Below are 27,189 nucleotides of genomic sequence, written 5' to 3'. Positions count from 1 at the left end.
AACATAAAGATATATAATAACCACTTTTATTATTGCATCTTGGGCATATCTCCTTCAGCAGCATAACCCAATACCTTCATAATCAAGATCATACAGGCAGGACGTAAGGGTTTTACCTCATCGAAGGCCCTGAACCTGGGTAATTCGCGCTCCCCGCTTGTCTGTGAACCGATGTCTCGTGTCAGCTTGCAGGATTCCATTAACCGTAAGCCCCAATCGGAGGGCATTGCCGAGGAGTACTCTCGACAGCTGTAGCAGCGGGAAGCACCACCGACATCGCCGTCACTCCTCCGTCGCCGCCATGGCGAGCTCCTCACCAACGAAGCCCGGCGGCACACACCCCGCTGTCTCTCCTCTAGTTCTAGTCCCAGTTAGATGCAATTACTCACTAGATGCACCATGTAGAAGTCCTAGTAATCTAACAAAAGATGATCAAGTTTTGCCACGCTACCGACATATCTTCTTTCCCCATTTCTGCCTCTGTTCGGACATATCACTCTACCTAGCCCACCCGCGTTCCTCTTCCTCGAGTCGCGTGCCCTCGCCTAGCTCACTCCCTTCTCTTGATTGCCCATGTGCTCACCACGATCGCTGGTGTGCTCTCTCTCGCCCGATTCGCCGTGGTGCTCATCCTCATCAGAAGCCATGGAAACGGTGGGGAAGGAGAGATCTAAGTGGCGGCGTCACGGGCCGTAGATGGACGGACGGGATCACGAACGTAGGATTACGTCTCCGTTGTGGACTCACGAACATGTGGTGGAACATGATGCACTCTGCTACAGCCTATGGGAGGATCGAAATGTTTCCACCAGCTTCTTACACACTATATTTTTATTTTTTGAAATTTAAACATATATTAATCAAGATTGAAGAGATGTTTTACAATCATACTTGGCCAGTTCAACCACACAGGGAGGCGCTATACCGATTAAGAGCATCTCTAACAGAGCCCGTAAATCCCGCCGGAACTGAATTTTTCCGGCGGATTTACGGGTTCGGGCCGAAAGTGGCGCAGAACAGCACCCGAATCGGTGGGCCGGCCCGTATCGGGAGTTCGAGGGCCCGAGAAACTGGACCGTCGACCCGTATATATACAGGCCGCGGAGGGGAGTTGCGTTCCAAAACCCTACTCCCTCCGTCGCCAAAGCCCCCTCCGCCGCGCGCACGGTTGGAATTCCGGCGAGCAATAGCGGAACCGCCGCCGCCGCTTCTCCTATCTTTTCACCACCACCGCGACCGCATGGCTGGGGCGAACAGCGGAGGCAGGGGATGCGGGCGGATTGCGGGATCAACTCTCCGCCGCGTCCCCCATCTTCCAGTCGGAGGCCGAGCGGCGCAAATGGAACCGCAGCGAAGGCGCTCGGAAGCGGAGCGCGCGGCGCTGGACCAACTGGGGTCTGACGCCGCCGGGGAAGCTCGCGCGCTATGCAAATAGCGGCGAGGGGTCATCCTTGGCCGCGTCGGGCCGTGCGCTGTGGCGGCACGCCTCCGACAGCAGCGACGATGACGACGAGGAGGAGGAGGAGGAGGAGCCTCCGGTGCGCACCCTCCTGCTGCAGTCCGGGGACTTCGTCCTCAACGACGAGGAGGAGGCGACGGCGGTGCAGCAGGTGTCTGTCATCTCCGCCGCCGAGGCGCGCGCGCGCTTCCGCCGCGAGGAAGCGGAAGCCGTCCGTGCCGTGCAGGAGTACGAGGCCGCGCAGAAGGAGGCGGTCGTCCGCCGCGTGAAGTAGGAGGTCGTCGACCTCGACTCCGAGTAGGCCGCCGATGGCGTAGTCTGCCGCGGCGCGTATAGTAGCTCGCCGCCGGCGAAATTAGTTAGTTTTGGAGGTGGTCGCCGACGACCACCTCAAATGCAATGTATCTATCGATCGTAGCAACCCGAACTATGCTTAAATATGTTTGAATTTCAGTTCTACTACTTGTTTGCGATGATCACTTTGCCGATAATTTTTGAAATCGACGTTTTTCGGTTTCGAATACGGGTGCTGTTCTGCGCCACGCTAAAAATCGCTCGCTTTTGGTTTTTCGGGAGACTGCACTCAGTTTTTTCGGTTCGGAAGAATAAGGGCTTTGCTAGAGATGCTCTAACAGACCTGGGCGGCCATATGTGCGCAGTGTGCGAGTTGCACAGGGCCCCAGGATTTTGGGGGCCCCAAATTTCTATGTAGGCCTATATATTTATATATAGAAAAAAAATCAAGGAAAGTTACCTGGGCTTTGCCGCTTTGGATCAGCCTAACGATAGCTGGACCTGAATGCCAGGACGCGCACGCGTGTAGATGCCACACTCTTCGTGAATCGTGCCTGGGAAAGCCTGATCGTGAACGCGGCGAGGCAGACTGCCATCGAACCGTACTCGCGTTTACGGAAGAGCTAATTACACCGGAAGTACACCATCTTGTAGCTAACTAGGAAGGTGTGGTGCGGCGCACGCCGCACCCGTGGATGTTGTTGATGTTCGCAAGAGATTTGTATAGCAAACTGCTGAAATATTGGTGTCAATCCACAGTTCCACACACACAGGAGGGAAGGTTAGGTGGTACTACTAATTTATAATGTATGTATCAAAACCTAAATGCGTAATCCATTAAATTTGCTGACATGACAGTTATTTGCAGAACCGATTGGATTGTCTTGCATAAATACTACATAAGCAGGTTGATACATTTTCCAACTAAAGCGTAGAGGAGATAGCAAAGCAAAGTATAACGGTAGGACTGGTGGTGTTGCGGTTCCCTGGTCTTGGAACAGTTAGCTATTGTCCTCTGAATAAATCGAAGTCTGATTCGGTTTCCTCCTCCTCTTCTTCTCTTAGCCGCCAGAGCTATGGAGTTGTTATCTTGTTGGAGGATGTTGGGCGGTTGGCTGGGCCACTCTTCCTGTTTGTGTTGCAACGAAAGTCAACTTCAGGCTTTCTCTAATGCTGAATCTTTGAGTCTTGAGTACAGCAACTTCACTGTGGCAAAACTGCATGTAGGCATTCATCCATCTTCTCTGTTTCAGATGTAAACATTACTGTTAAATAATACAAATCAGATAACCTTTGAGCAGAACTTATTGTAGATTGGGGTAAGACAAATAAATACGCCTAACCTTTCAGCTATGGGTGCCTTGATAGAAGGTAAGCTCACATTAGTGGTGCAAGAAAAAGTTTAGACCTTGAACAGCAAGTTGTTGGTATATGTATGGGCCAACTTCTTTGTCTACACATATGACTAAATAATGCAATTCTTGCATTCAGAACAAAACTTTTAGCATCCCTGATCATTTCATCAATCGGCATAAAATAACAATGAGACCACAATTTATTTGCAAGGATTTATATTTGGCAACCAAAGAAAAACCCCAGACAGAGTAATCATATCTATATTTCTATCTCATGATAATTTAGTGCATGAAGTAAAATAGATCAAAAGTGCAGGATTGCATACTAACATTATGGATGGTAAAACATGAAAGGTGCTAACATTAGCGAACAATGAGTACCATAGAGTTGCAACACAATTAGTACATCAATTTGAACTTTTCGCATTGCAAACATTAGTGAACAATGACTACCATAGAGTTACTTGAACTGTTAATCAAGAATAAGAAACTATCTGGTGCTGGTACACCAAGTAGATAGAAGTTCTCAACTGTTAATAAATTAATGAATCAGTCGTATCTATTTGAAGTGTTATCGGAAAATAATATGGAGTTGGAAGGAAAAATCAATAGTGGGTACCCACATGCTCTTGCGTGAAATCATTTAGAGCAATACAAATTAGGAACTCTCCGGTTACAACGAAATAGCTAATGCTAAAACTAAGCTACCTACAGAGGCACCGGCTACTAATATCTGGAAAGTCAAATGCACTTCTCCTGTATATTAGATGGCTAGGGTTGTTTGATGCTCCAAAATTGATTGTTTTTCTTTACATGTAGTACTATTTATTCGACTTTACACAACTTATGCATCTGACATCCCTCCAGGTTCTTTTTTTACTACATCAGACATGGCAATTAAAAGATCATATTTTACCTATGTAATTATTAATTTTTAAAATGGCGATTCACACTAAATAGAGATATGAATGCGTTTACAATCTTTCAAGGGAAGTAACATGTAAATATGAGGATATTGAAAAGAAATCAGTATTATATAGTAGTTCAGAAACTAACCTATAGATGTGGGTTAAGTTGTGTAAGTAACTAATAGCAGTATGTGTCTATGAAAACTACAGAGATGAAGAGGAAAACATGCAACTTCAGTCGACATAAAAATTGGCAACATGCATGAACTAATCCACCAAATATATATATAAGGAAGAAACGAATTAATAAGTATTGCACATTAAAAAGTAGGCAAGAAGCACATGGGGACAGCTGCAAACAGGATTATGGATTATGATAGGTATATATAATTATGGAAGTGAAAGAACTAAATAATATAAGCCATGTAGAAGCTAACCTGAAGGAATTGAATTTCTGCAGTACCTTGATTCAATAGTGACATGGACAATACCTTCGCTAGGGACCTACAACCACACACTGCATATTGATGTAGTAATTTAAGATCTGTCATAAAAAATATTATTTTCAGATGTGTGGAAATAAGATTATCCTACATATATCAGATCCATCTACTTAACAATGTATATTGATCTTAATTTCAGTGTTGCTAATTGATACTTCTAAGGCTTTATGAATTAGCACATCCATCAGACCCATAAATAATAGAGGCCAGATGTTAGATAGTAGTAATCCACCGTGATTCATGAAACAAATATGGTAGCATGCCGGCATCAGTCACCGTGCTAATTTGATCGGACAGAAAATATGGGTTAGATTGCAGCGTCGCCGGAAATTTGAAGTTGAGATGATCAGATATTTGCGAAAAGCACGTTCAGTGAGAGCCTGGATTGGATTAAGGCCTTCGTTTATGATCTATCTGTAATGCAGCAGTGGAGCTGGATCAGTTATGAATGGAATTATGGATGATGATAGGTATATGATATGAAAGTGGAAGAACCAAATTAATGTGTATAGCAATTTTCTATTGAATGTGAAGGCCAGGTTGAGATACTGCTATATCACAGATTCTTACTGTACTTGACGTTGTGCACATCTCTTTTCCTGCGGCAACCTGGATCTCTCATGAGCCTTTTTGGTGCCATTTGAATTTTCAGCACTGACCTGAAACATGGAAGAGGCAATAGAAGATCAGATATACACATATCCACCGCATAAAGCCTCATTTAGTCCTTTAAGCACACATAGACTGTAAATTCTTGAATCTGAGGTTACGAACTACCAGCATAACAACAAAAAAGCATAGAAAGGGTATAAGTAAGTAACGGAAGTCTGACAGCTTTTGAGTGCTTCTATTCGTGAGATTCTCAAAGGATTACAAACATAGATATCCAATGCGAGCATAAATAAGGGAGGATCAAACACCGAAAGCATCAATCGATGAGCAAAAAAAAAAATCGTATCAGCAGAATCATATGAAGGGAATAGGAAGAGAAGGCGGGGAGATAGAGATCTTCCGGGGGAGGTTGAGAAGGAACAAACTTTGCTTGCCGTCCGGCACAGCGTCGGTCTCCTCCACTAATTCCCATCCACCACGATTCCAGCGAGCGGCCGAGCACTCCGACGCTGCTGCGCCCCAGCACGGATCGGCGCCGGTCCTCTCCGAAGAATCGCCAACGCCGCAATGTCGTTCCGCTCCTGTGCGTGACTCCCGGAGCAAACCCTACTCGCCTAGGTTGCGCAGCCATGGGAAGGATGGGGGCAAGGCTGGCGGATGGGATAAGTGCGGCCGTGCGGGCTCGGGGGCAGGCCGGCGGCAATGGGGAGCTCGTGCAGCGGAGAGCTCTGCTCGATAGAGGGGATTGGGCAGAGGAAGAGCCGAGACGCAAGAACGCCGATGTAGAAGATGCGGGAGAGGAAGGTGGACCCCTTTTTTTAACAGAAAAGAGAGGTGTAGGTCACGAGAAGATTCAGGAGACCAAACGACACCGCTTTGAACTCATAGGCTGGGTCTCAAAAAAAAGAACTCATAGGCTGCACCGCTTTGACTCTGACCGAACCAAGCCTGAACAGAAAGTAAATAAATGGTAGAAAAGGAGAGGACTGGATGTTTCGAGGAGAACCAAGAATCCACGAGCGGCCGACAGGTAGAAGGCAAAAGTTATTTGGACGACCAACGTGCTATCGTGGAAACATGGGGTATATAACCTCTTTGACCCAAAATTGCCCACGCGTCTAGCTTCAATTGGATGAAAATCTACCATGATGAAAATCTACCATGAACAGTGTCTAAAACTCCAAAACGCTGAGATTTCAGCAAAGAGGTTCAACTTTTATATATAGTATATATATATGTGATAGTTTCCAACAACTTGCAAACCGTGAGACCGCCGTCCACGATTTTTTGGAAATGCGTGATGGTTTGGTCCTGGCGAATCAGAAGGCAACGCGTGGATGGCCAGGTGGTTTTTGTCGCGCATTTTGGGATGCCTATTATGCGCATCAACTCATAAAATTGAACTCGTGTGCCACACGAGAGGTAGAGGTACATGGGGTGGCTGACAATACGTGTGGCGATAGAGTCCGGCGGCATGATGGTACACCAAAGTGGTTGGAAAGGCGATGAAAAGTACTGTGTCATGAAAAACTAACGTCTTGATGCCTTCGGAAACCCACGGCTTCCCTAGACCTTCTAAATGCGTGGAAATCACCCCTATCATTGCAAATGCACTATATAGACTCATATTTCATGCGATGTGGGGATACTTCACCAAGTGCACTTTCTGCTGTAGGAACTTCTCGAGAACTTTTCGATGCTACTGGAATCGCCACGATAGTAGCCCGTATGAAACTTTTAGGACGCGTGAGTGGGCCCGTGCAACTTTTGGTTGGAAATTTTGAGTTTGCCAGGCATCACCCATTATTGAAGTGCTTGTGTTGTAGCCCATGCTGGGAACGGGTGGGAAACCAAGGCGGGATAACAAATTGGTTCCAAAAAATAATACGTTCCCAAAGATTGGGCGGAAAAAATAGACTTTTCCACTTGTGCAGTTTCGGAATACCATTAGTCCTCTTCTCTCGACTACTCACTCATTTCTTGACCCAACATTGGTAGTATTTTAGTCGCCAACCCCATTAATCCTCGAAAACCCACCCATGTTGTTTGTGTGTTCCGAACTCGCGGACCTATTTTGGAGGCCAGGGCGGCTTATTTTGGGCCCGTCGACGTGTTAATCCGTGGAAATTGCAAAAGTCGCAAGTTTTGGTGTGCAATGCTTGCAATTTTGAGAGTTAAGACTATCTAGTACTTGGAATGGTCCAAACTAGTTAATTCTTTTTTGCTATTATGGTTATTGTTATAGAAAAAATTCAGTTGGCGCTATCACTAGGGGAAAAACACGCGTTGCCGTGCAGTGTATCTTTGCGGTGTGCCCCGCACGACAAAGGTTTCTTCGCCGTGCGCATAAAAACGCACGACAAAGATTTTGGCCACGGCAAACACAGACACGAGTGCACGACAAAGATACGATTCCTGGCAACGATGGAAGAGAGCACACGGCAAAGAAAGCTGCACGGAAAAGGACCAACATAGCGCACGGCAAAGATAGGCTGCACGGCAAAGGCGCTGGGCACACGGGAAAGCACAAAAGGCATCGTCGTGCATGTCTTTGCCTAGTGTTTTTAACAAACGCACGGCAAAGCAAGCCTTTTCCTAGTGTAAGCGCACGACAAATGTGTAAAAAAGGGATTTCTTCTCGGCTCAAAAGGCGTTGCGTGGTATATTTATCAATAAACGGACACTTAACCTAGTGGCAAGGTTGTACGCATGTTTGGCACACGGCAAAGAAGCGACCTTTGCCGGGAGGCGTCGCACGGAAAAGGCTCCGTGCAACGTTGGAGAGGCGCACAACAAAGAAACCTTTACCATCGATGGCATTGCCGTGCGGCATCGCACGGTAAAGTCTTTGCCGTAGTGTATATTACCCAGGCAAAGCCTTGTTTTCCCGTAGTGTATATTACAAAATATTTCACCTAATGGTGCTTCAAGTTGAGGCAAAATCTTGTACAAGATGGTTATATATAAAATTAAAACTAGCAGTGCTTTATATACAGGAATATTTTGTTACTCGAGAAGAGCCCAAGAAGCTGCCCAGGCTAGTCGTTCCCTAGCTCAGCTACTTACCCTAGCTTCCCAAGAGCTTCCTCGGCTGCAGTGGCAATTTATGCCTATAATTACATGTGCACTATAAATCATTAGTACATGGGTGTAGACTCGTATTGCATACAAACTTATAATACCTAGCTTCGAAAGCTTTGCAATGCCTCTGGTATCGCCGCGATGATAATCCGTAGGAAAAGGTTAGGGCATGTGGGTGGGCCGGTGCAACCTTTTTGCGGGAAACCAAGCCACGGCAACAATTTGGTCTCGGAAAACAACGATGTCTCAAAGTTTGGACGGCAGTTCTGTAATACCATTACTCGTCATTCTCTCGACTACCCCCTCATTTACTTGACCCATCATTTCTAATACCTTAGTTGTAGACCCCATTAACACTAGTAGAAAACATGTCTTTAGTCCCGGCTGATTAAAGTCTTTAGTCCCGGTTTTGCAACCGGGACTACGGAATCGAGACTAAAAGCCCTACCCTTTAGTCCCGTTGAAATACAAACCGGGACAAAAAGGTCATCCACGTGGGCTGCGGACGCGCGCCAGGACGAGAGACCTTTATTCCCGGTTTGTAACACCAACCGGAACTAAAGGCTATTCCGTTTATTTTTTATCCAATTTTTTTCTAATTATTTTCCACTCCATCTTTATTTTTAATTTTTTCTTCAAAATTTCTACTATTTTAGTTATTTGACAAGTTTAGTCTCTCTAACACTTAATCTCTAGTCAAATTACTTACTCGGTCACCCATCCTCTCACTACTCCGGTACTAGCATGCTTAACTTCCCAATTCCTTCCCGTCCAGCACGGCGCATGCATGCATCAAGCCTAGTAAACTAGCTAGAAGTAATTTGCTAGTATTTTTGCAGGGAGGAGGGTGGCGGTGGCAGCATAGTCACCAGCCTCATCCGGACGGAGGAGGGAGGTGTTATGCTAGAGAAGAGTCACGTCGGGTTGGGCGATGTCTTTCTCGCGGTCCTCCCGATGTGGCAAACCCAAGTATTGTAGACTAAGGAGGATGTGGCAAAGGTAAAAGAGTAGTCGGATGAAGAGTGCATGTGCATAAGAGCGACCTCACATGCCGTACATGGAAAAGCGAAATAAGAGGGTTCCTGTTCCTGCCAGAAAATAAATAGGAATAGTGTATTTGGTAGTATATCTATGTTATCAGTATTTGGTACTGATTCCTGTAGTGTTCTTGCGATTCTTACTGAGATGTATACTCAGCCGGCCACGTGAAGAAGCAATTTACAAAGTGCACACTCTGCCTGCTAGATAAGCATCAGCCCACTAGCATCTAAAGTAGTATGGCCCAAGTGAACAACATTCAGTCCAATAGGGGTTGCAATAGGGGGAACCAGTAGGTCAGACTGTGTGGTTGTTGTAGCATTGCAATTTTTAGTCCCACCTTACTAAGCTAAGTAGGTTGGGAGCACCTTATAAAGGAGGCATTTTGTTGTCTTCTAGATAGTATAGTATAGAATGAGATGTACACCTATATAGCGCGTGTGCTCGCGTGAATATTCACGACTTAAGACGCTTGGCGACGGCGCAACTAGCAAATATAATTGACCTTCTTTTTTGAATATGCCAGATTTAATATTCCTGTATAAGCTACCTTGCTGTGATGTAAGTGTGCTCCACCTCTGAGCAAGATTGAAAAGTATGTTCTGGTTCCATCATACCTACTCAATATTTGATAGTTGTTGTCCACTAAAAATGATTTATTTGCTTCAATGGTGAATCGATTGGATCCTTATCACGCATTGACATCAAATTTTATGTTGTACAATAGTTGTTAGCACAGTTATATATGGAGTCCATCAAACTTACAAGTAGTGCTTTGGATCAAACTTATATGGTTTTTTTTGCCTAACCATTAATTTTAGGCGAACGCTCAGCCACCGAAGAAGTCGACGATCTTGTACGTGCCATCGAGATCAGCTCCTTGTCGCCTCTAATTCCCACAGACGGCGCCAATTGACAAGGTATCAACTTGTCAATGCCTACGGATTGTAAACTAGGATTTAGTTGGAAGTAGAGGGCAAGTAGATCTCAAAGGTTCAGCCGGCAACTTTGTTGGCTTCCGCATCGTCACGATGGCTTGGATTTTCTCTGGGTTGGCCCCGATTCCTCTTGCTGAAACCAAAAAGCCAAGAAGTTCCCCTGCAGGAACACCAAAAGAGCACTTTGTTGGGTTCAGCTTGAGGCAAAACTTGTCAAGGTTGTCGAATGTTTCCTTCGGATCATCGATCAAGGTTGACCCTTGCTTTGTTGTTATGACGACATCATCGATTTATATACTTGGACGTTCTTGCCAATCTGTGTGGCAAGACACTTCTTGGGGCACACATCCACAACCAAATTGGAGGCTCCCAAATCTGTAACAACACAACAATCAACAACAATAGTTATTTTTATATATCTTGCTAGATGTTATTCTCATGATGAGCTTGTTAATTATGTTTTCATTATGATTAGTCTCAAATACTGAGAGTGTTTAGTGTGCCATTGAAGGTTTCATGCATTGTTTTTAGCATACAATAGAAAAACATAATATTGTGGTATATATTCTCCTGCGAATGTTTTTATTTAGGTCGACTTGGCACATGTTTTGCAACATGTTATGACTACATTCCAGTCAATTCTTGCCTCTATGATCATTTAGTTTGCAACTTGTGTATCACTTTATGTTTTGATTAATTTATTTTGTCACTACATGTGGTCTGGAGTACGTAACGGTCTGCATGTGCTTTGGTCGGTAGCATTTGATCATCATGCACCATGTAGACGCAACAGCTTTGCATGAACGGAAGGAATGCTGGCTTCTGCTGATGTGGCAAGATGTTGAGGTGGAAAGGCTGCATGTTTAGAGAATTACATGTAGTGGGGCTAGCTATTTAGATATAAAAGATTACCAAATCATATTCACAGACAAAAACGATCTAGACACTATTACATCTTCTCTATAAAACATGTCTTTGCTATTTGAGGAAAATAGTTGAAATTAAATAAGGAGGAACTCATATTACAATCACTGGCTCTCTCATGGAATGAGATATGTAAAAACGTAATAACTAATAAGGTTATGACCACACCAAGTACGGTCTTTCTCCAAATGTGTAACCAAACTTCTCAAGGTGGGGGGCCATTGCCCTCTTCACTCTTTTGAGGGAAGGACGATGACCTATATGTGGCATTGTTATGTAGAACCCAAATATTACTAAGTTAAGTATTTCATGTATAACTAGTTAGCTAGTAGACAGTGCCTAACTTTTTGTACTAAAGTTTATACTATGTAGGTTGAACATACCATATATAGGATGGTGAGATCACACCAGTTAAGAAGCGGTGTACATCAAGCCACGGTGATGGTGATGATCATATGTTTGGGCTTCTCCATGAATAAATGGGCTCTTCACCAACATGTGGTCTAGTGCTAACCATCAACGCGAGAAAGAGTTTGTCAAACATCAACCTATGTTTGGGACATAAATCATGCCCAATTACTATTTCAGGATCGTTTCCCAGATTGGCCTTAACTTTCGTTTGGCTCTCAAGAACTGATTTCGTTTCTTGTAAAATTAATTTCGAGCCCAATTTACATAGGATTTGAAATTAGTTTTGAGATATTTTAGTTCCAATATTTGTGCCACATGGAATGTATCTGTTCACACATAGCTTGAAATCAGTTGATTTTTTTTACACCGATTGTCCACATTACAGAGTGAGATATGACAATTTCCACATATCTCGTTGTTTCTGATCCGTTGTTTCCGGCGTTGTGATCCTCCTCCTCCTCCTCCTCGCCGCGTAGGTCTTAGTGAGTATTGTCGATGGTAGGGCACTTGATAACAATGCTCTTAGATCTTAAGTTCTCCACGTGTCGACAATCTTCCATCAACATCCACAGCATCATGCCTTCAATCTATCTTGAGAACATGTTCAATGCAATAAGCAACAACAACCATATGTTCTAACAACATTCGCATGTTGCCCTTCCGCTTCTAGCATTGTACTCGCTCTGCTCAAAGTGAATCGAAGTTCTTAATTTTGTCCTTGGTGATTTTTTTTTCAAATTTTAATTAAATCTGCTAGAAATACATCAAAGTAGTCACATTAGGTTCATCATTAACTGCATTTCTATGCTATATAAACTTGATGTTGTACAATAGATGTTAGTAGAGTTACATATGCAGTCCATCAAACTTACAAGTAGTGTTTTTGGATCAAACTTATATGGGTTTTTTTTTTCTGCCCAACCATTAATTTTACCCCTACCGTTATAGTAGAGAAAAGTTGTGATTGAGCACGGCAGTAGCTAGACCAAGGTACGTACATATGTACGGACGTACCGGCAGGCATCACCACAACATCATAAAAGGAGAATGCTTCGTATCCTTCGGAGGTTGCGTTGCTAGCAACCTCCGGCTCCTGCGCCGTACGATGGATTTCACGCGAGTGAACCATCCGCCTGAGACAGCTCCACATGTGTGGGCCCCACACCACCTGTTTTTTTTTCTATCTCTTCTATCTTAATCTTATCTTCTCTACGGGAGTTCCTCCGCTGCCGGCCGGCTACCGCCGCGCCCTCGTCGCCGGCCGCCTCCCCTGCAGCTCCCGCGCCCTAGTCCGCTGCCACGCAAAGCTCCGCCTCCCCTGTGCTCAGCCGCTGTCTCCCCTGACCTCCTCCTGCGGTAGCCGCCAAGCCTCTCGACGTCCCCAAATCACCATGGCTCCTGCGCGGCCAAGCTTCGTCGCCCCCAAGCTCGGCTCGATCTGCGCACCCCCGCGGCCCCGCTGCTTAGCCTCGCCACCGGCCCACAACCGCCGCCACCAGTGCCTCCCGCTGTTGCAGTGCTCTCACAACACCGTCGTTAACGAACTACGCGGGGGAACCCGCCTGCAACTCCCTGCGATGGCAGGTCGGCACTGCTCGGGCGGCAGGAGCAAGTTCTACAAGGGGCGGGCGGCCGTGCTACTAGGAGTGGGCGGTGGAGCTGCAAGTGAGGGGTGCTGCTGCAAGCCGGAGTCGACATCGCTGGCGACACGGTAGTGTTGCTACAAGGATGCTGGCTACCAATGGCGGATGATGCTGCAAAGGTACGGCGGCATAGCTACCAATGGCGGATGATGTTGCTACAAAGGTTTGGCGGCGATGCTACCGTAGGGTTGAAAGGTGCGTGCTGCCACATCACGACATTCTTTACTACCAAGGTGGCATGGTGGTGCTTTCATAGTGTCATGGCATGGTGATGATGCTCCAAGGTGGCACGGCGGTGCTGCTGGCGGCTCTGCAAATTATTGGGACTCAATCGGAGACTGCTACGCCGCACACCCGCATTCGTTAGCACGCCGTTGAACACCACACATCTAAGCCGGATGCGTCCCCTTCTGCTGTACACCACTCGTCGGCGCCGCCGCGCCCTCGTTCGCCCAGCGCGAGCTCCACCGGCGCGTCGAGCTCCGCGACAGCCTCCTCTGTGGTGATGGTGCGCCGCCGCCACGCTAGCCACCCGCCACCGTTGCCGATGGCATGGATGCTAGCCTTGTTTCCAGTGGCCGACTAGCCTCGTTCCCCGCACACCGCCGGCCCAAGCCCACCCCCGGTGCAGAGCGCTCGTCTAGATAGAGCTCGGCAGTGCTGGTCCCGCTCAGCCATGTTGTCGTTGGAAGCCATGATAATAGGGAGTGGCCGGAGCAGGGCGTTTTGGAGTGGCGGTTGCTGGTGCTAGGCCTCGACGGGAAGTACCAGGGCTATTGAGCAGTAGCGTCCCTCGCGCAGCCGGTCCTAGGTGCAGCTTCGGTGACCCGACCTCAGGCCACCGCCTAACAACTTCCACTGCAGCCTGCTTCCGTTGGTGGTTGCCGATGCTCCCATAAGTGACCGATGATGCTCCCATCAGTGTTGCAAGGAACAACTTCACCAACGATGCTTCGTCGCATTTAGCACGATGGCGTTGCGTTGAGCGTCAGTCGTCAGTGCAACGGCGCGGTGAGAAAAGCTGCAAAGGCTGGCCGTCAGATCTGCAAAGGCCGGTATCGGGTGCTGCAAAGGCCACTCATGAATGTTGCTTGCGGGCCGACGATGTTGCCAGTGAAGCGGTGGTGCCATAGGTGGACGATGGCGCTTTTACCGGTACGCGGCAGTGCTGCCATAGGCTGACGACGGCGCATCCACCAGTGCGCAGTGGTGCTACTAGCCATGGCCGGCGGTGCTGCTATGATCTAGCAGAGATGCTTCCATAGGTGGGTGTCGATGCTACCAGGAGCGTTCGACGGTGCTGCAAGGAGCTAGGCATTCATGGTGGGCGGAGTAGACATGCTATTTGGTGCTGCTACAATTGCTACGAGGTCTCTGGCAATGTCTCCGGCGAGGTCTATGTCTGGCGAGTCTCCAGCGAGTCCCTTTCATCGGCAAGTTTTTTTCTTTTTTATCCTAAACGAACCGATTTTTGCTTCAATGATGGTATGACATCCTACCACCGAAGTTGCAAGGCGTCGACGGTGGAGCTGCAACCGGTAAACACGGGAGCTGCAAGCTGCCGCCGGGCGGAGCTGCAAGGAGCATCGTCTATTGCTGCGAGGGGCCAGCACCGGGGCTGCAAAGGACAGGAGATGCAAGGCGTCGGCGACGGAGCTGCAACCGGTCAACACGGGAGCTGCAAGCCGCCGCTAGCGCTGCTGCAAGGCGTGCAAGGCGGATGCTGCGACCAGCGGCGATGGTGCTGCAAGGCGGCGTGACATGATGCGGCGCTGGGACCGCTGCTGCAAGGCTGTGCGATCGGCAATGGTGGTGCTGCAAGGCGGCGCGCCCGACGGTGGCGGTGGTGCTGCAAGGCGGCGCGGCCGGCGGCGGTGCTGCCATAGGAAAGCAACGACGCTACTATCAGGTGGAGGCGGTGCCGCTATGGTTAGCGCGATGGTGCTACCACCAGTCAGTGGCGGAGCTGCAAGAAAGTGATGGTGCTACCATCCGGAGTTAGAATACTGCTGGTGGTGCGCCGGCGAGGAGTTTCACGGTGCTATAGTTGTTTATTTTTGTGATACAAATGTTACGTGGTTCTGATACTTTCATATAATTTTTTGCTACGAGGGTTTTCTGCAGGGTATGTCTCTGGCTAGTTTTTTTTTATTTCTAGACGAATCGCTTTTTTGCTTCAATGATGCAAAAGCGGAAGGTTTTTGCTGCAACGAAGCAAAGTCTGAACAAGTCTTCGGTTTTTAGTCGAACCGTTTTTTGCTTCAATGAAGCAAAAGCGGGTTTTTTTTTTTGCTTCAATGAAGCAAAAGTGGGATTTTGAGACAAAACTGAACACAGAAGTTGATCTAACGGTTCAAATTCGTTTGATCCAACGGTGGAGGACCCGGAGGCTGGGGAGTTTGCAGCATCCGGAGGATCCTCAGCACTCTCCATCATAAAAGCGAAAATTAACTCTGGCTGGCAGCGTAGGTTAGTTGGTCAGTGAGGGGGAGGCTAACACGGAGTTTGGAGCGAATTTTTTTTAAATAATACGAATTTTTTATTTAATTCCACGAATAGCGCGCGTTTTTAAAATTTTCCAAAAGTGTGACTCGGTCGGATGACAAGAAAGCCGATCGGCCGCAGCCGATTAAAGCCGAGCGCCAGCGATGCGCAGACCGACCCCGTCGGATCGCTGTCCGATCGGACTGAAGCAGCCATACTGGGGCTTGCGCATGCACACGTCGCGTCGGGTCGGCCGGCCACGCGCAGTCGCGACGCTCCCCCGGCCCATTTTCTTCTTTCTTCTTTCTTCTGTCTTCTTCCTCCTCTCTCCTCTCTTCTTCCATTCTCTCTTTCGCATGCTTTCTTCCCTGGTTGCACAAGAACAGCTCGAAAACTTCAAAGCATATTTTACAGATCCCTAGTGATTTAGCCAATAAAACTTCAACATTTTGTCGCTATTAGTTGAGGGAAGCTCGATCTACAGATGGGTTAGGTTTTGGAGAGGATTGGTGGTGTTGTTTAGCAGCAATGGTGATGAAGTGGTGGAGGTTGGTGGTGGTGTAAGGGGCTGAGTCTTTCTTTGGTTCGTGGTGGCGCCGAGGTGCCGCGTCTTTGTTCGTCTTGCTCGTCTTTGCTACGCTTGGAGAGGCTGCTCACGCTACAAGGGTAAATCCTAATCTTTGCATAGTAGTGTTAACGTCGTAGGTTAATGTGGGCTGGTTTTAGTGTTAGTGTATTTATGTGGGCTGGTTTTAGTAGTTGACGCGGATGGAATTTTTTTAGGTGAGCAAAGATGACAGATGTAGTGAAGATAGTATTTTACTATGGTATGGGTAGTGTCCGATCAAATGAAATGGGAGTTGATCTCGAGTGAGTTCAAATCAGTAGAGATGAATATGACTGCTCCTAGAACATGGACAATTGAGCAGTGAAGGACTGGTTGTGAGAATCGTTTCGGGCTTAATCTCGAAGTGCACACGGTGGGTGTGCATGCATTGTGGACTAAGTCGATATCAAACATTTCGTGGTATCCGAGGCCTGTAGATGATACCTCTAAGTGGGTGAGCTGGTTAAAAGGGGCTGAAAGGAGAGGAACTAACCCGTGGCATTAGTTCTTCCGGTGGAGAAGGAGGTAGCGCCTCCCGAAGGCGGTTCTGATGGAGGAGGTGGTTACGAATCAGGCCGGAGCAAGGAAGCACCCGGCGGTGGCGGCGGTTACGAGCCCGAACAGAGCAGCCATGCGGAAGATGTTTATATCGGCCAGGGTGATGGTTACGGTGGAGAAGACGGTGAGGTTGATGGTGACGAAGAAAATGGATACAACAGAACCAGATGGAAGAGGAAGATACAGTAAGGTGAAAGTGATGCCGATGATTCCGATGAGTCCGATGATGGGGAGGAGGTGCCTATTCCGTGCAGATGGAATCATAACTTTTAAATGCTCGCAATGACAATCAACGATGGTCTTGATTCTAACTGGAGTATCACTGTAACAATGTCGCCGTAGGGGCCATGTTTCCGTCGAAGCGACATATGCAGGATGCAATAATGAAGTGGGCAATGGTGAGTCGAGGCAAATTTGAGAACAACCGTGTCATCCGGAAAATTCCGACGATGGAATGTGTGGACATCAATTGTCCCGGAAGGGTGCATGGGTATGTTCCTAAGTATGACACAACATGGCGTGTGAGCGACTTTGTGGCACATAGTTGTGAGCTTGCAAGTATCCTCAATGATCATTGCAACTTTGTCGTCTAATCTCATAGCTCGGCCGTTGTACACCGAAATAGTGGAAGGGCAAGCCATGAGAGTAAACGCCATCCGTAAGAATGTTAAGAAGCATCATTTTTACACCATATCTTATGGCAAGGCTTGGAGGGCTAAGCGAGGGCGATGGAGATGAGGTTTGGTTCGTTTCGAGACGCATACGACGCCGTTGTCTGCTTGTCGCAGACGCCGCAGCGAGGAATCCGTACACATATGTGAACATCCAGGACATGTTTTTGCCGGAGTACCCATCTTACGGGGTTCTGCATAGAGTCTATTTCTCGTTCGGTGTATGCATCGAATCATTCGTACATCGTCGACCCGTGTTATGTGTCGACGGCACGTTTCGATCGTCAAGATAAGGGTCAAATCTTAACCGCCATTGGAATGGACGGAAACAATCAAATCGTGCCACTCGCTTTTGCTTTCGTGGAGAGTGAGAACACCGAAAGTCGGTTATGGTTTTTCGTGCGCTTGAAGATTTCAATTGTAAAGGACAAGCCGAATGTTTGCATCCTTCATGACGAGGCATGCGGGTATACTGAAAGCTATTAAGACACTGAAAGAGCCTGGGCAAGAAACGCCATGGATTGACATTGAGAGCCGTTGGTGCATGCGCCACCTGGGGGCCAATTTTTACACACAATTCAGGAACAAGCCCCTTATGAATGTCTTCAAGCGGTTGTGCATCCAGAACCAGCAGTGGAAGTATAATTTTTTGCGTAGCAAAGTGCAGGAGTTAACGAAGAAACTAGTTGTGCAGAGGAAAGGAGCTCGAGATGCAAACATAGCAAGACATATGCAGCGATTGCAAGCAGGAACAACAAATGGTAGAAGCACCGGTTTATGAGGCACCCGAAGGTTCTGTGCGACTTGCCCGGATTTGACCCGCCGGAACAAGGAGAAGGCAGTGGAAGGCGTATTAAAAACTTTGAGCAAGGATAGAGCATGAGCCTACAGAGAGGTGGTCTTTGTTGCACGACACACATGGAGCTAGATACGGCGTCATGACAACCAACCTCGCAGTCGTATAACTTTGTCTTTGAGAGGCAACAGAGCTTTGCCACTTACAACTATAGTAGAGGGTATTTTCATGGGCACGATTAAATATTACGAGAGAGACGTGAGAAGGCTCGGATGCACATGGAGAATGTACCAGCCACACCATATTGTTCAAAGATTATGGAGTACATGCATAAGAAGAAGGAGAAAGCTAAGCATCTCGCCGTTGTTCAAATTGGTAATGTGGAAAGAAGGTACGAAGTCCGCTTACCTACAGATAGGTTCGGGTGTGGGAATCCGCAGCGAACACATGATGTGAAAATTGGCAATGAAGAATGGCCAACTTGCGAGTGCACATGCAACAAACCAAAGTTGCTTCATCTTCCTTGCTCACATGTGTTAGCTGTTTGTGGTGTCCTGGGGATGTCGGAAATCTCGTTCGTCTCTCCGTATTATCTGAAGGAGGCCGTGCTCAACACCTGGACCGGTGAGCTGGAAGGATTTCGGTCAATGGGAAATTTCAACACTTTGTAAACCCTGGTGAAAGGCGATATATCCCAAACCCAACGCTACCGAGGACGAGGCATCGGTAGACGGCCATCGCAGCTGCGCATCCGGAATGATATGGATGAATCTGAAGCTGGAGGGCCAACGAGACAATGTTTCCTATGCAATCAATTTGGCCATTGGGACACTAATTGTACAACCTTCGGCATTGGCCCCCCAGAAGGGGGCAGCGAGGTAGAAGGGGACGTCGCGGGAGGGGAAGAAACTAGGCGGCGAGGCGCTACTTTGGAACTTATTTGCAATTTCAAATGTGAAACTATGTTACTTGAATTTATGTACTGAACAATGAATTTGTAATAAGTATGGAACTACTTTGCAATTTCAAATGTGAAACAATGTTACTTGAATTTATGTACTGAACAATGAATTTGTAATAAGTATGGAACTACTTTGCAATTTCAAATGTGAAATTATGGTCATGTACGTTACAATAATTTATATCTGTGTTATGTTATCATTTGTAATGAGTAATAACGACTGTTTTGTTGTTTGCAGAAATGGCAGGAAGATCATTGCTCAATAGGGACATTGAGAGGGCGCACCGTGCGGCCAAGCTAGAGGCCAACCCTAATAGCTTGTCACCAATGGTGACACGCGGGGGTAATCAAAATTGCGTATACACCCCGGTTGGGTTCAGAGGTATGTGGGATTTATTTGGTATATTCAATTTGAAGTACTGACACATACTAATTGGATTCTTATATGATTTTGTAGGTTGAAGTGGGCTGGACTTCTACCTTTTGCACGGTTGGTTGAGGCCACTAGGTCAGAGGTCATCGGTGAGCGAGTAGGCACACCGATCAAGCGCCTTCAGCAGGACCACTCCCTACTGACCAGCCTGGTGGATCGGTGGAGGCCCGAGACACACACGTTCCACTTTCGATGGGGAGAGATGGCCCCTACTCTCCAGGACGTGTCTTTCTTACTGGGCCTACCGTTGGCGGGTCAGCCCATAGGCCCACTGGCAGAACCAGTGCTTTGGGATCAAGAAATGCCTGCACGTTTTGAGGGAACTCGTGCGGGCCGGATCGAGTTTCTCCGTGAGGACCACGGTCCAAAGTCCGACCGGTTACCGAACTTCGAGGTAACCATTGTTATAACAAATTTATTTATGGTTATTGCGTTGTTATAACTAACATCTTTTTTTCATGGTTCTAGGTTTCACGATTCACACCGCCGATGAGTGAGGCACAAATCACTAGGAGTCTCGAGGCGTACATATTGTGGTCGCTTGGGAAGGTCATGTTCACGAGAGAACCATCGACCACCATCAACGAGCGCTTCATCCCCATTGCACTCGAGATAGCAGAGGCACAAACCGCCGACGACATCATACGGCGGAGTTGGGGTTCCGCGGTTTTAGCAACCCACATACCGAGGTTTGTGCAATGCTTGTACACTTGTCTCTCCCAAGTCCTGGGCTTCTTGGCTGCCCACTGTTCTTGCAAATCGTGGTCCCTGGGAGAGGTTCCCGATTGGTCGGCCGTACATAGATGCCGAGCGCCCTTTCGGGGCAAACGAGTTGGCTGATCCGACCACATCGACATGCCTACTTTCGGCATACTTTGGACACGTCGCGAGGTATGTAGACCGTACAACATAGTTCTTTCGTAATTTACGGCTTTACACGAGTATCGACTATTTCTCTTCGCAGAGACGATTTGCTCGCGACCAGGTCGTGAATCGTTACCCTGCGTTCACCGAGCAGTTCGACGTGCTCGATGATAGGGCGGTGATCCGGCAGCCCTATATGGCCGCCGCCGTGCATGCAAGGTACCCCGGCGGGATCTCTAACCTCTCGCTATAGAGATTGTGCGTCTTGGATGACACGATCGAAGATCATCTTCGATGTGTCCGTTGAGATAATGTCCCAGCGAGAGGATCATGAGGCAGTTCGGCTCTCGGCAGCCGGTCGATCCTCCACCACCGATAGCGCCTCTCCCGCCTACGTCCACAAGTAAGTTACGAGCATCGCTAAGTTTAAGATTGTTCATCATGGTTCGGCTAACCGACACAATTATTTTCTGCAGGTACAACAGGAAGGGTACTAGCCACTCCTCGACATGGTGGCTTCAGCGCGTTGGCTCGTATGTTGCTGAGTGGGATGGCGCGACAACACACGTCTGGCCGAACGATGAGCGGTTTGACCCACAGGAGTTTGACGCATATCTCTGCAGAGGTACACCGCAGCCACGCGAGTGCGCCTCATCCACTCGATCGATCCAAATTGAGGCGCCACTGCGTCTATGCACGATATGTACCCGATTCAGTCCACGGCCGGTAGTCGACAAGATGCGGTACGTATAACTTTCTATTCCACCATCATACTTGTCTTTTATCTATTGGGTTCTACGATTTATATGCTACCATCATTTTTCGTGGTCACTGATCGCAGACTTACAGATGAAGTCGCTCGGTACACACGTCAAGTGTCCGGTGCGCCTCTTCTGCGGCGTGACCAACATGTGTCATGGTTGAGACGACTCGAGGACAAGCTACGCGGGATCTACTCGGCTATCACGTGCAGCCGTAGTTCCGACGTCGTTCAAGACCACCTCCTTCCACCGCGACCCTCCACACGAGCGGCGACGGCCACATCTCACACCGACCGTGACACCTGCACCACCGCCTCCTGGCCGGGCAGAGGTTCGTCGTGGCAGCAGACACTCCTTCCGTCGACGACTATCGGCACCGGCAACACGGATCACGGCCTCGTCTCACGCCGACGGCGACACCTGCACCACCACCTCCCGACCAGCAGAGGTTCGTCTGGCAGCAGCATCACACTCCTTCCTTCGACGACTTGCGGTACTATCGCGGCAAGTCGCTTTCGACCAGTGGCAGCGCAGCAAGCCCCTTTCATGGGAGGAGCAGGATACACACGGGGTATGTAGTATTCTATATATTGTGTTCCATATAAACTATACTCCACTTAGTTTGACATCACTTATGTTTCGTGGCACGGGATACACGCAACACTGCTGCGTCCAATCCTTCATGGGGAGCTAGTGATCGGGATCCCGAGCACATGGAGTATTACAAAGACACAATGAGAACTATGTCGGTATGCAGACTCCTCCACCAGAGCCCACACAGGAGACACAGTACGACCCCGAGTCCGGTTCCTGGATCCCTGCTCGCATAACCAGGGCTCCGGACAGGTTCGGTTGGACACCCCGTGCTACGCCGCCCCCACGAAACCCTAGACGCCGTCCATAATCTCAGATATTTATGTATGCTATGTATCAGATATTTATGTATGCATTATGTATCAGACTTTATGTATGAACTATGTATCAGTACTCTCCTAACCCTAAGCGTGTCGTGCGAATGAAGAAAATAAATCCATACAACTAATTGGGCAGTAGAAAGCCAATTGGTTTGTAGCAGCCGATTGGGCACTAGCGGTCCAATTGGTCACTATCGACCAACGAGTCGAGACTGCTCCACCTCGAAAGCCGACACCCAGTCGGTTTGCTACCGGCCGATCGGCCTACTACAGGCCGACCGAGTCACACTTTGGGAAAAAATTAAAAACGCGCGCTATTCATAGAATTAAATAAAAAATTCGTATTATTTAAAAAAAATTCGCGAGTTTGGAGGGGTGGCGTGGCAAGTAACCCGCCTCACGCTCTCCACGCCATCGCCCGCGCGCAACCAGGAACCAACTCGGATCCGAAATCGGACCGTTTCGCTGCCGCCCAACTAGGAATTTTGCTGAGACAGGCTATATAAGCTGGACACGGCCGGGGCAGGCAGCGCACTCCACACCAAGCACGACGACACACAACAAACACAGCCGAGTTTCTTGTCTGCACACCAAAATCTCTGTGGAGTCCTCTTCGATCTCGCGAGCGATCGACGCCGGCCCTGACCGATCGCATGTCGAACTCCGGCCACATCGCCGTCGACGTCGGCGCCGATGAGGACCGGGACCTCATGCCCGTCTCCCCGCCCGTGCCCTACGTCCTCTCCTTCACCGACCTCTCCTACAGCGTCCGCAAGCGCCAGGACGGCCTGCGCGGCTGCCTCCCCTCCCGCGCCAGCAACCGCCTCGCCTCCTCCGACACGCTGCCCTCCAACATGAAGGCCCTCCTCGCCGGCGTCTCCGGCGAGGCCCGCGAGGGCGAGCTCTTCGCCGTCATGGGCGCCAGCGGCTCCGGCAAGTCCACCCTCGTCGACGCGCTCGCGGGCCGCGTCGCCCGCGGCAGCCTCGGCGGCGCCGTCACGCTCAACGGCGAGCCCCTCCAGGGCCGCCGCCTCCGCGCCATCTCCGCCTACGTCATGCAGGATGACCTCCTCTACCCGATGCTCACGGTGCGGGAGACCCTGCTCTTCGCCGCCGAGTTCCGCCTCTCGCGCGCGCTCTCCCCGGCCGCCAAGCGCGACCGCGTCGACGCGCTCATCGGCCAGCTCGGCCTCGCCAACGCCGCAGACACCGTCATCGGCGACGAGGGCCACCGCGGGGTCTCCGGCGGCGAGCGCCGACGCGTGTCCATCGGCACCGACATCATCCACGACCCCATCCTGCTCTTCCTCGACGAGCCCACCTCCGGGCTCGACTCCGCCAGCGCCTTCATGGTCGTCCAGGTGCTCCGCACCATCGCCCGCAGCGGCAGCGTCGTGGTGATGACCATCCACCAGCCCAGCTCCCGGATCCTCGGCATCCTCGGCCGCCTCCTGCTGCTCTCCCGCGGACGCACCGTGTACGCCGGCACTCCCGCGGGCCTCAAGCCCTTCTTCTCCGAGTTCGGCACGCCCATCCCGGACAACGAGAACCCCGCCGAGTTCGCGCTCGACACCATCCGGGAGCTCGAGGGCAGCTCGCCCGACGGCGCGAAGCCCCTCGCCGACTTCAACGCCGGGTGGCAGGCCACGCAGAAGCTCATCACCACCAACAACAACAAGAGGCCGCCCTCCCCGCTCACGCTCGAGATGGCCATCGCCGAGAGCGTGTCGCGCGGGAAGCTGGTCGCCGGAAGCGGCACGGGCACAGCGGCGGCGTCCGTGCCCACGTACGCCAACCCGCTGCCCGTGGAGGTGTGGGTGCTGATCAAGCGCTCCTTCACCAACACGCGGCGCATGCCGGAGCTCTTCGGCCTGCGCCTCGGCACCATCATGGTGACGGGCCTCATCCTGGCCACCATCTTCCTGCACCTGGACGACACGCCCAAGGGCGTGCAGGAGCGGTTCGGGTTCTTCGCGATGGGCATGTCCACCATGTTCTACGTGTGCGCGGACGCGCTGCCGGTGTTCGTGCAGGAGCGGCACATCTACCTGCGCGAGACGGCGCACAACGCGTACCGCCGCATCTCCTACGTGCTGGCCAACGCCGTCGTGTCCTTCCCGCCGCTGGTCGTCCTGTCTTTAGCCTTCGCGGTCACCACGTTCTTCGCCGTGGGGCTCGCCGGCGGCGGCTCGTCGTTCATGTTCTTCTCGCTCATCATCCTCGCGTCCCTCTGGGCGGGAAGCGGGTTCGTGACCTTCCTGTCCGCGGTGGTGCCGCACGTGATGCTGGGGTACACGGTGGTGGTGGCCATCCTAGCCTACTTCCTGCTCTTCTCGGGCTTCTTCATCAACCGCGACAGGATCCCCGACTACTGGATCTGGTTCCACTACATGTCGCTGGTCAAGTACCCGTACCAGGCGGTGCTGCAGAACGAGTTCAGCGACGCGTCGCGGTGCTTCGCACGCGGGATCGAGATGTTCGAAGGGACGCCCATCGCCGGCATGTCGGAGGCGGTCAAGATGAAGGTGCTCCACGCCATCGGCAACACGCTCGGCACGCACATGACGGCCCAGACCTGCGTCGTCACCGGCGCCGACGTGCTCAAGCAGCAGGCCGTCACGGACCTCGGCAAGTGGATGTGCCTCCTCGTCACCGCCGGGTTCGGCTTCTTCTTCAGGGCACTCTTCTACGTCGTGCTGCTCGTCGGCAGCAAGAACAAGAGGAAGTAGATAGCTCGTACGTAGTAAAGCTCGATCAATCAATCGAGACATAGTAGTACCCATGATGTTATTAATTCCTTTTACTTTTTGGTTCATGACAAGAAAATGTACTGTACTACGATTAATGTACTACTGTATATGAAATTTATTCAGTTTGCTGTACACGGAACATGGTGCTACATCCATTCAGGTGCTAAACTGTTGCTCCATAAATGATGTTCAGCTGCAATGTTTCCTTATGCTTATCTCCTACAAAATTCTTTTAAATTCATACGTACGTGCAGTATCCAAGCGGGGAATATACAATCATGCTCAGGTGCTTTTGCTTACTGGATGGTCAGAGTAAGAGTGCAAGATAGAGACATGTGTCCAAAGACCTCATTTTTCCACTATAAAATTGCTTGACTGCAAAACTCACACACTTCAACTCATTTCCTACTGAATTCATAATCTAATGAACCACAATTCTCAATCTGTTGGGCACCAGCCAATTTGGCATTACCCAGCTGTTGCATTATCTTAACCACACCTGTGAACTTTCCAGACAACCTCCTCTGGTTTGATCTGAATCAGTTGGTGAAATCTGCAATAGATCGTCAGGGGAAGGCGAGAACATTGGGTGTACCTCATCATATTAGGCAAACGCCGCACACCAAACTTCTAGAAACCCACCAGAAATTATATAAAACAAATTCTGACATGCAGATATTTACTAGTAGTAGTCTGTTTCTTTTGACAGTGAAAAACTGAACATTGTTTTCTCATAAATTTGGCAAGAACATCGGAAGTACTTCATCAAATTAGGCAAACGCCGCACACCAAACTTTTTTTTTTTTTGAGAAACACAGTACAAACGCAGGCGCTCACATACACACGCATACACTCACCCCTATGAACGCACACACGCACACCCTACCCCTATGAGCACCTCCGGAAGACTGAGCCGGCGGATTGGATCTTGAAATTGACGAAGTCACCACAGGCGCCTCGCTGTCGACGGGAACGTCGCCTCCCACTTAATGAATATTCCGCCTTTATGAGACACACAGATGTCAAACCTGGGGTTTGAACTCTGGTGGGCTGGGGGTACAACCACCCTCCTAACCACCCAACCTCAAGTTGGTTCTCGCCGCACACCAAACTTGTAGAATCTCACCACAGATCATCTACAAACTTTGGGAGTGACTAATTCTCCGTGAACTCAGAATTAACTTAAATATATGTTAACTCAAAATTGTTTTAATTCTCGGTTAACTCAGATTTCCACTTTTTACATTGTAGTTGTGCATTTGTGACACATATTATCTCATTTAGTGAAACTTCTACTGAAATATGCAAGCTAGGAGACTTTAAACACATTATTATTCTAGTTCAGCATTTTGCTTGTTTTTGTTCGATAGTAACGGCATGTTACATTGATGTGGTGCGAACAAATGTTATCCGAGGGTGTTATCAAGACTATGTCTACATTTTTTTTTTGTATCCATTTGCTCCCTTCCTCGTCGCCATCCTGATATTTTTGAACCCTAGTCATCACCTCATACCTTGCTCAATAGACACACATCAGAACACAAAGGTCCACACCATCTAAAAGGTATAATCTAGACAAATCATCATCACTTAATAGAGTAATTATTGTCAAGTAGAATTCACTCACTCTTAGTTGAATTACTAGTCAGATGATGTTTAAAATAGCCGGCTACAGAATATAGCCGCGGCCTCGCAAAACAGATCTAGCCTGGCTATAGCCGGCTATTTAAGGATTTTGACACCTTTTAGCGGACTAATGCAGTTAGCCGCACCATACGGGAAAGGCTATAGCGGGCTATAGCCCGGCTATAGCCGGCTATTTTAAACTATGCAGTTGATATCATTGAATTTTAGTTGCAACTAAAAAAATAGCAGGAATAAAGAAGCAATCTAACTATCCGGCGACATTTTTCTCAGTTTCAACCCTATATGCAACTTCTCTTGAAAGTGAAAAACCTGAAAAGTGTTTTTCTCGGAAATTTGGCAAGGACTGCAACCGTAGCTATCTTATACCGGCATGTACTGATCCAGGCGCGTACGTGTACAGGTGTGTGGTCAAATACCTTTCCTGATGGCAACGCTGCGAGACCAGTGTCTCATTTGGCATCTAATTACACATCCAAGTCAAACACGAGGCATGCATATGCTTCAGACCGAACTGGCTGCAGGTTTGGTCTGAACTCACAAGAAAATGCGAGGATAGGTTACAAGATGCCAAGGCAGA

The 27,189-nt window shown here is 48.9% G+C and overlaps 1 protein-coding gene and 1 long non-coding RNA gene across 4 annotated transcripts; one reads left to right on the top strand and one right to left on the bottom strand.

Moving 5' to 3' along the window:
• Nucleotides 1–2,525: 2,525 nt before the first annotated feature.
• On the bottom strand, nt 2,526–5,992 carry LOC127342833 (uncharacterized). Of its 3 annotated transcripts, none has more exons than XR_007876908.1 (4): nt 5,557–5,992; nt 4,454–5,178; nt 3,097–3,263; nt 2,526–2,997 (listed from the first exon to the last, which is right to left on the bottom strand). It is a non-coding gene; the product is annotated as an uncharacterized lncRNA (long non-coding RNA). The 3 variants fall into 3 exon arrangements; XR_007876909.1 differs by having other exon boundaries at nt 3,097–4,933; nt 5,090–5,178; XR_007876907.1 differs by having other exon boundaries at nt 3,097–5,178.
• Nucleotides 5,993–22,607: 16,615 nt separating this feature from the next.
• LOC127342842 (ABC transporter G family member 1-like) lies at nt 22,608–25,097 on the top strand. The gene has a single exon (XM_051368861.2). The coding sequence runs from the start codon at nt 22,869–22,871 to the stop codon at nt 24,942–24,944; it is 2,076 nt and encodes a 691-aa protein (XP_051224821.1). The 5' UTR covers nt 22,608–22,868; the 3' UTR covers nt 24,945–25,097.
• The last annotated feature ends 2,092 nt before the right edge of the window (nt 25,098–27,189 follow it).

This window comes from Lolium perenne, chromosome 1 (genome assembly GCF_019359855.2).
Source record: "Lolium perenne isolate Kyuss_39 chromosome 1, Kyuss_2.0, whole genome shotgun sequence".
Lineage (NCBI taxonomy): Eukaryota > Viridiplantae > Streptophyta > Magnoliopsida > Poales > Poaceae > Lolium > Lolium perenne.
Note: the sequence above shows the minus strand (reverse complement) of the source record. Positions and strands in the feature narration are given on the sequence as shown.

What these genes read in the sequence shown, in the direction of transcription:
- LOC127342842 (XM_051368861.2), top strand. Translation starts at nt 22,869, where the DNA reads ATGTCGAACTCCGGCCACATCGCCGTCGACGTCGGCGCCGATGAGGAC.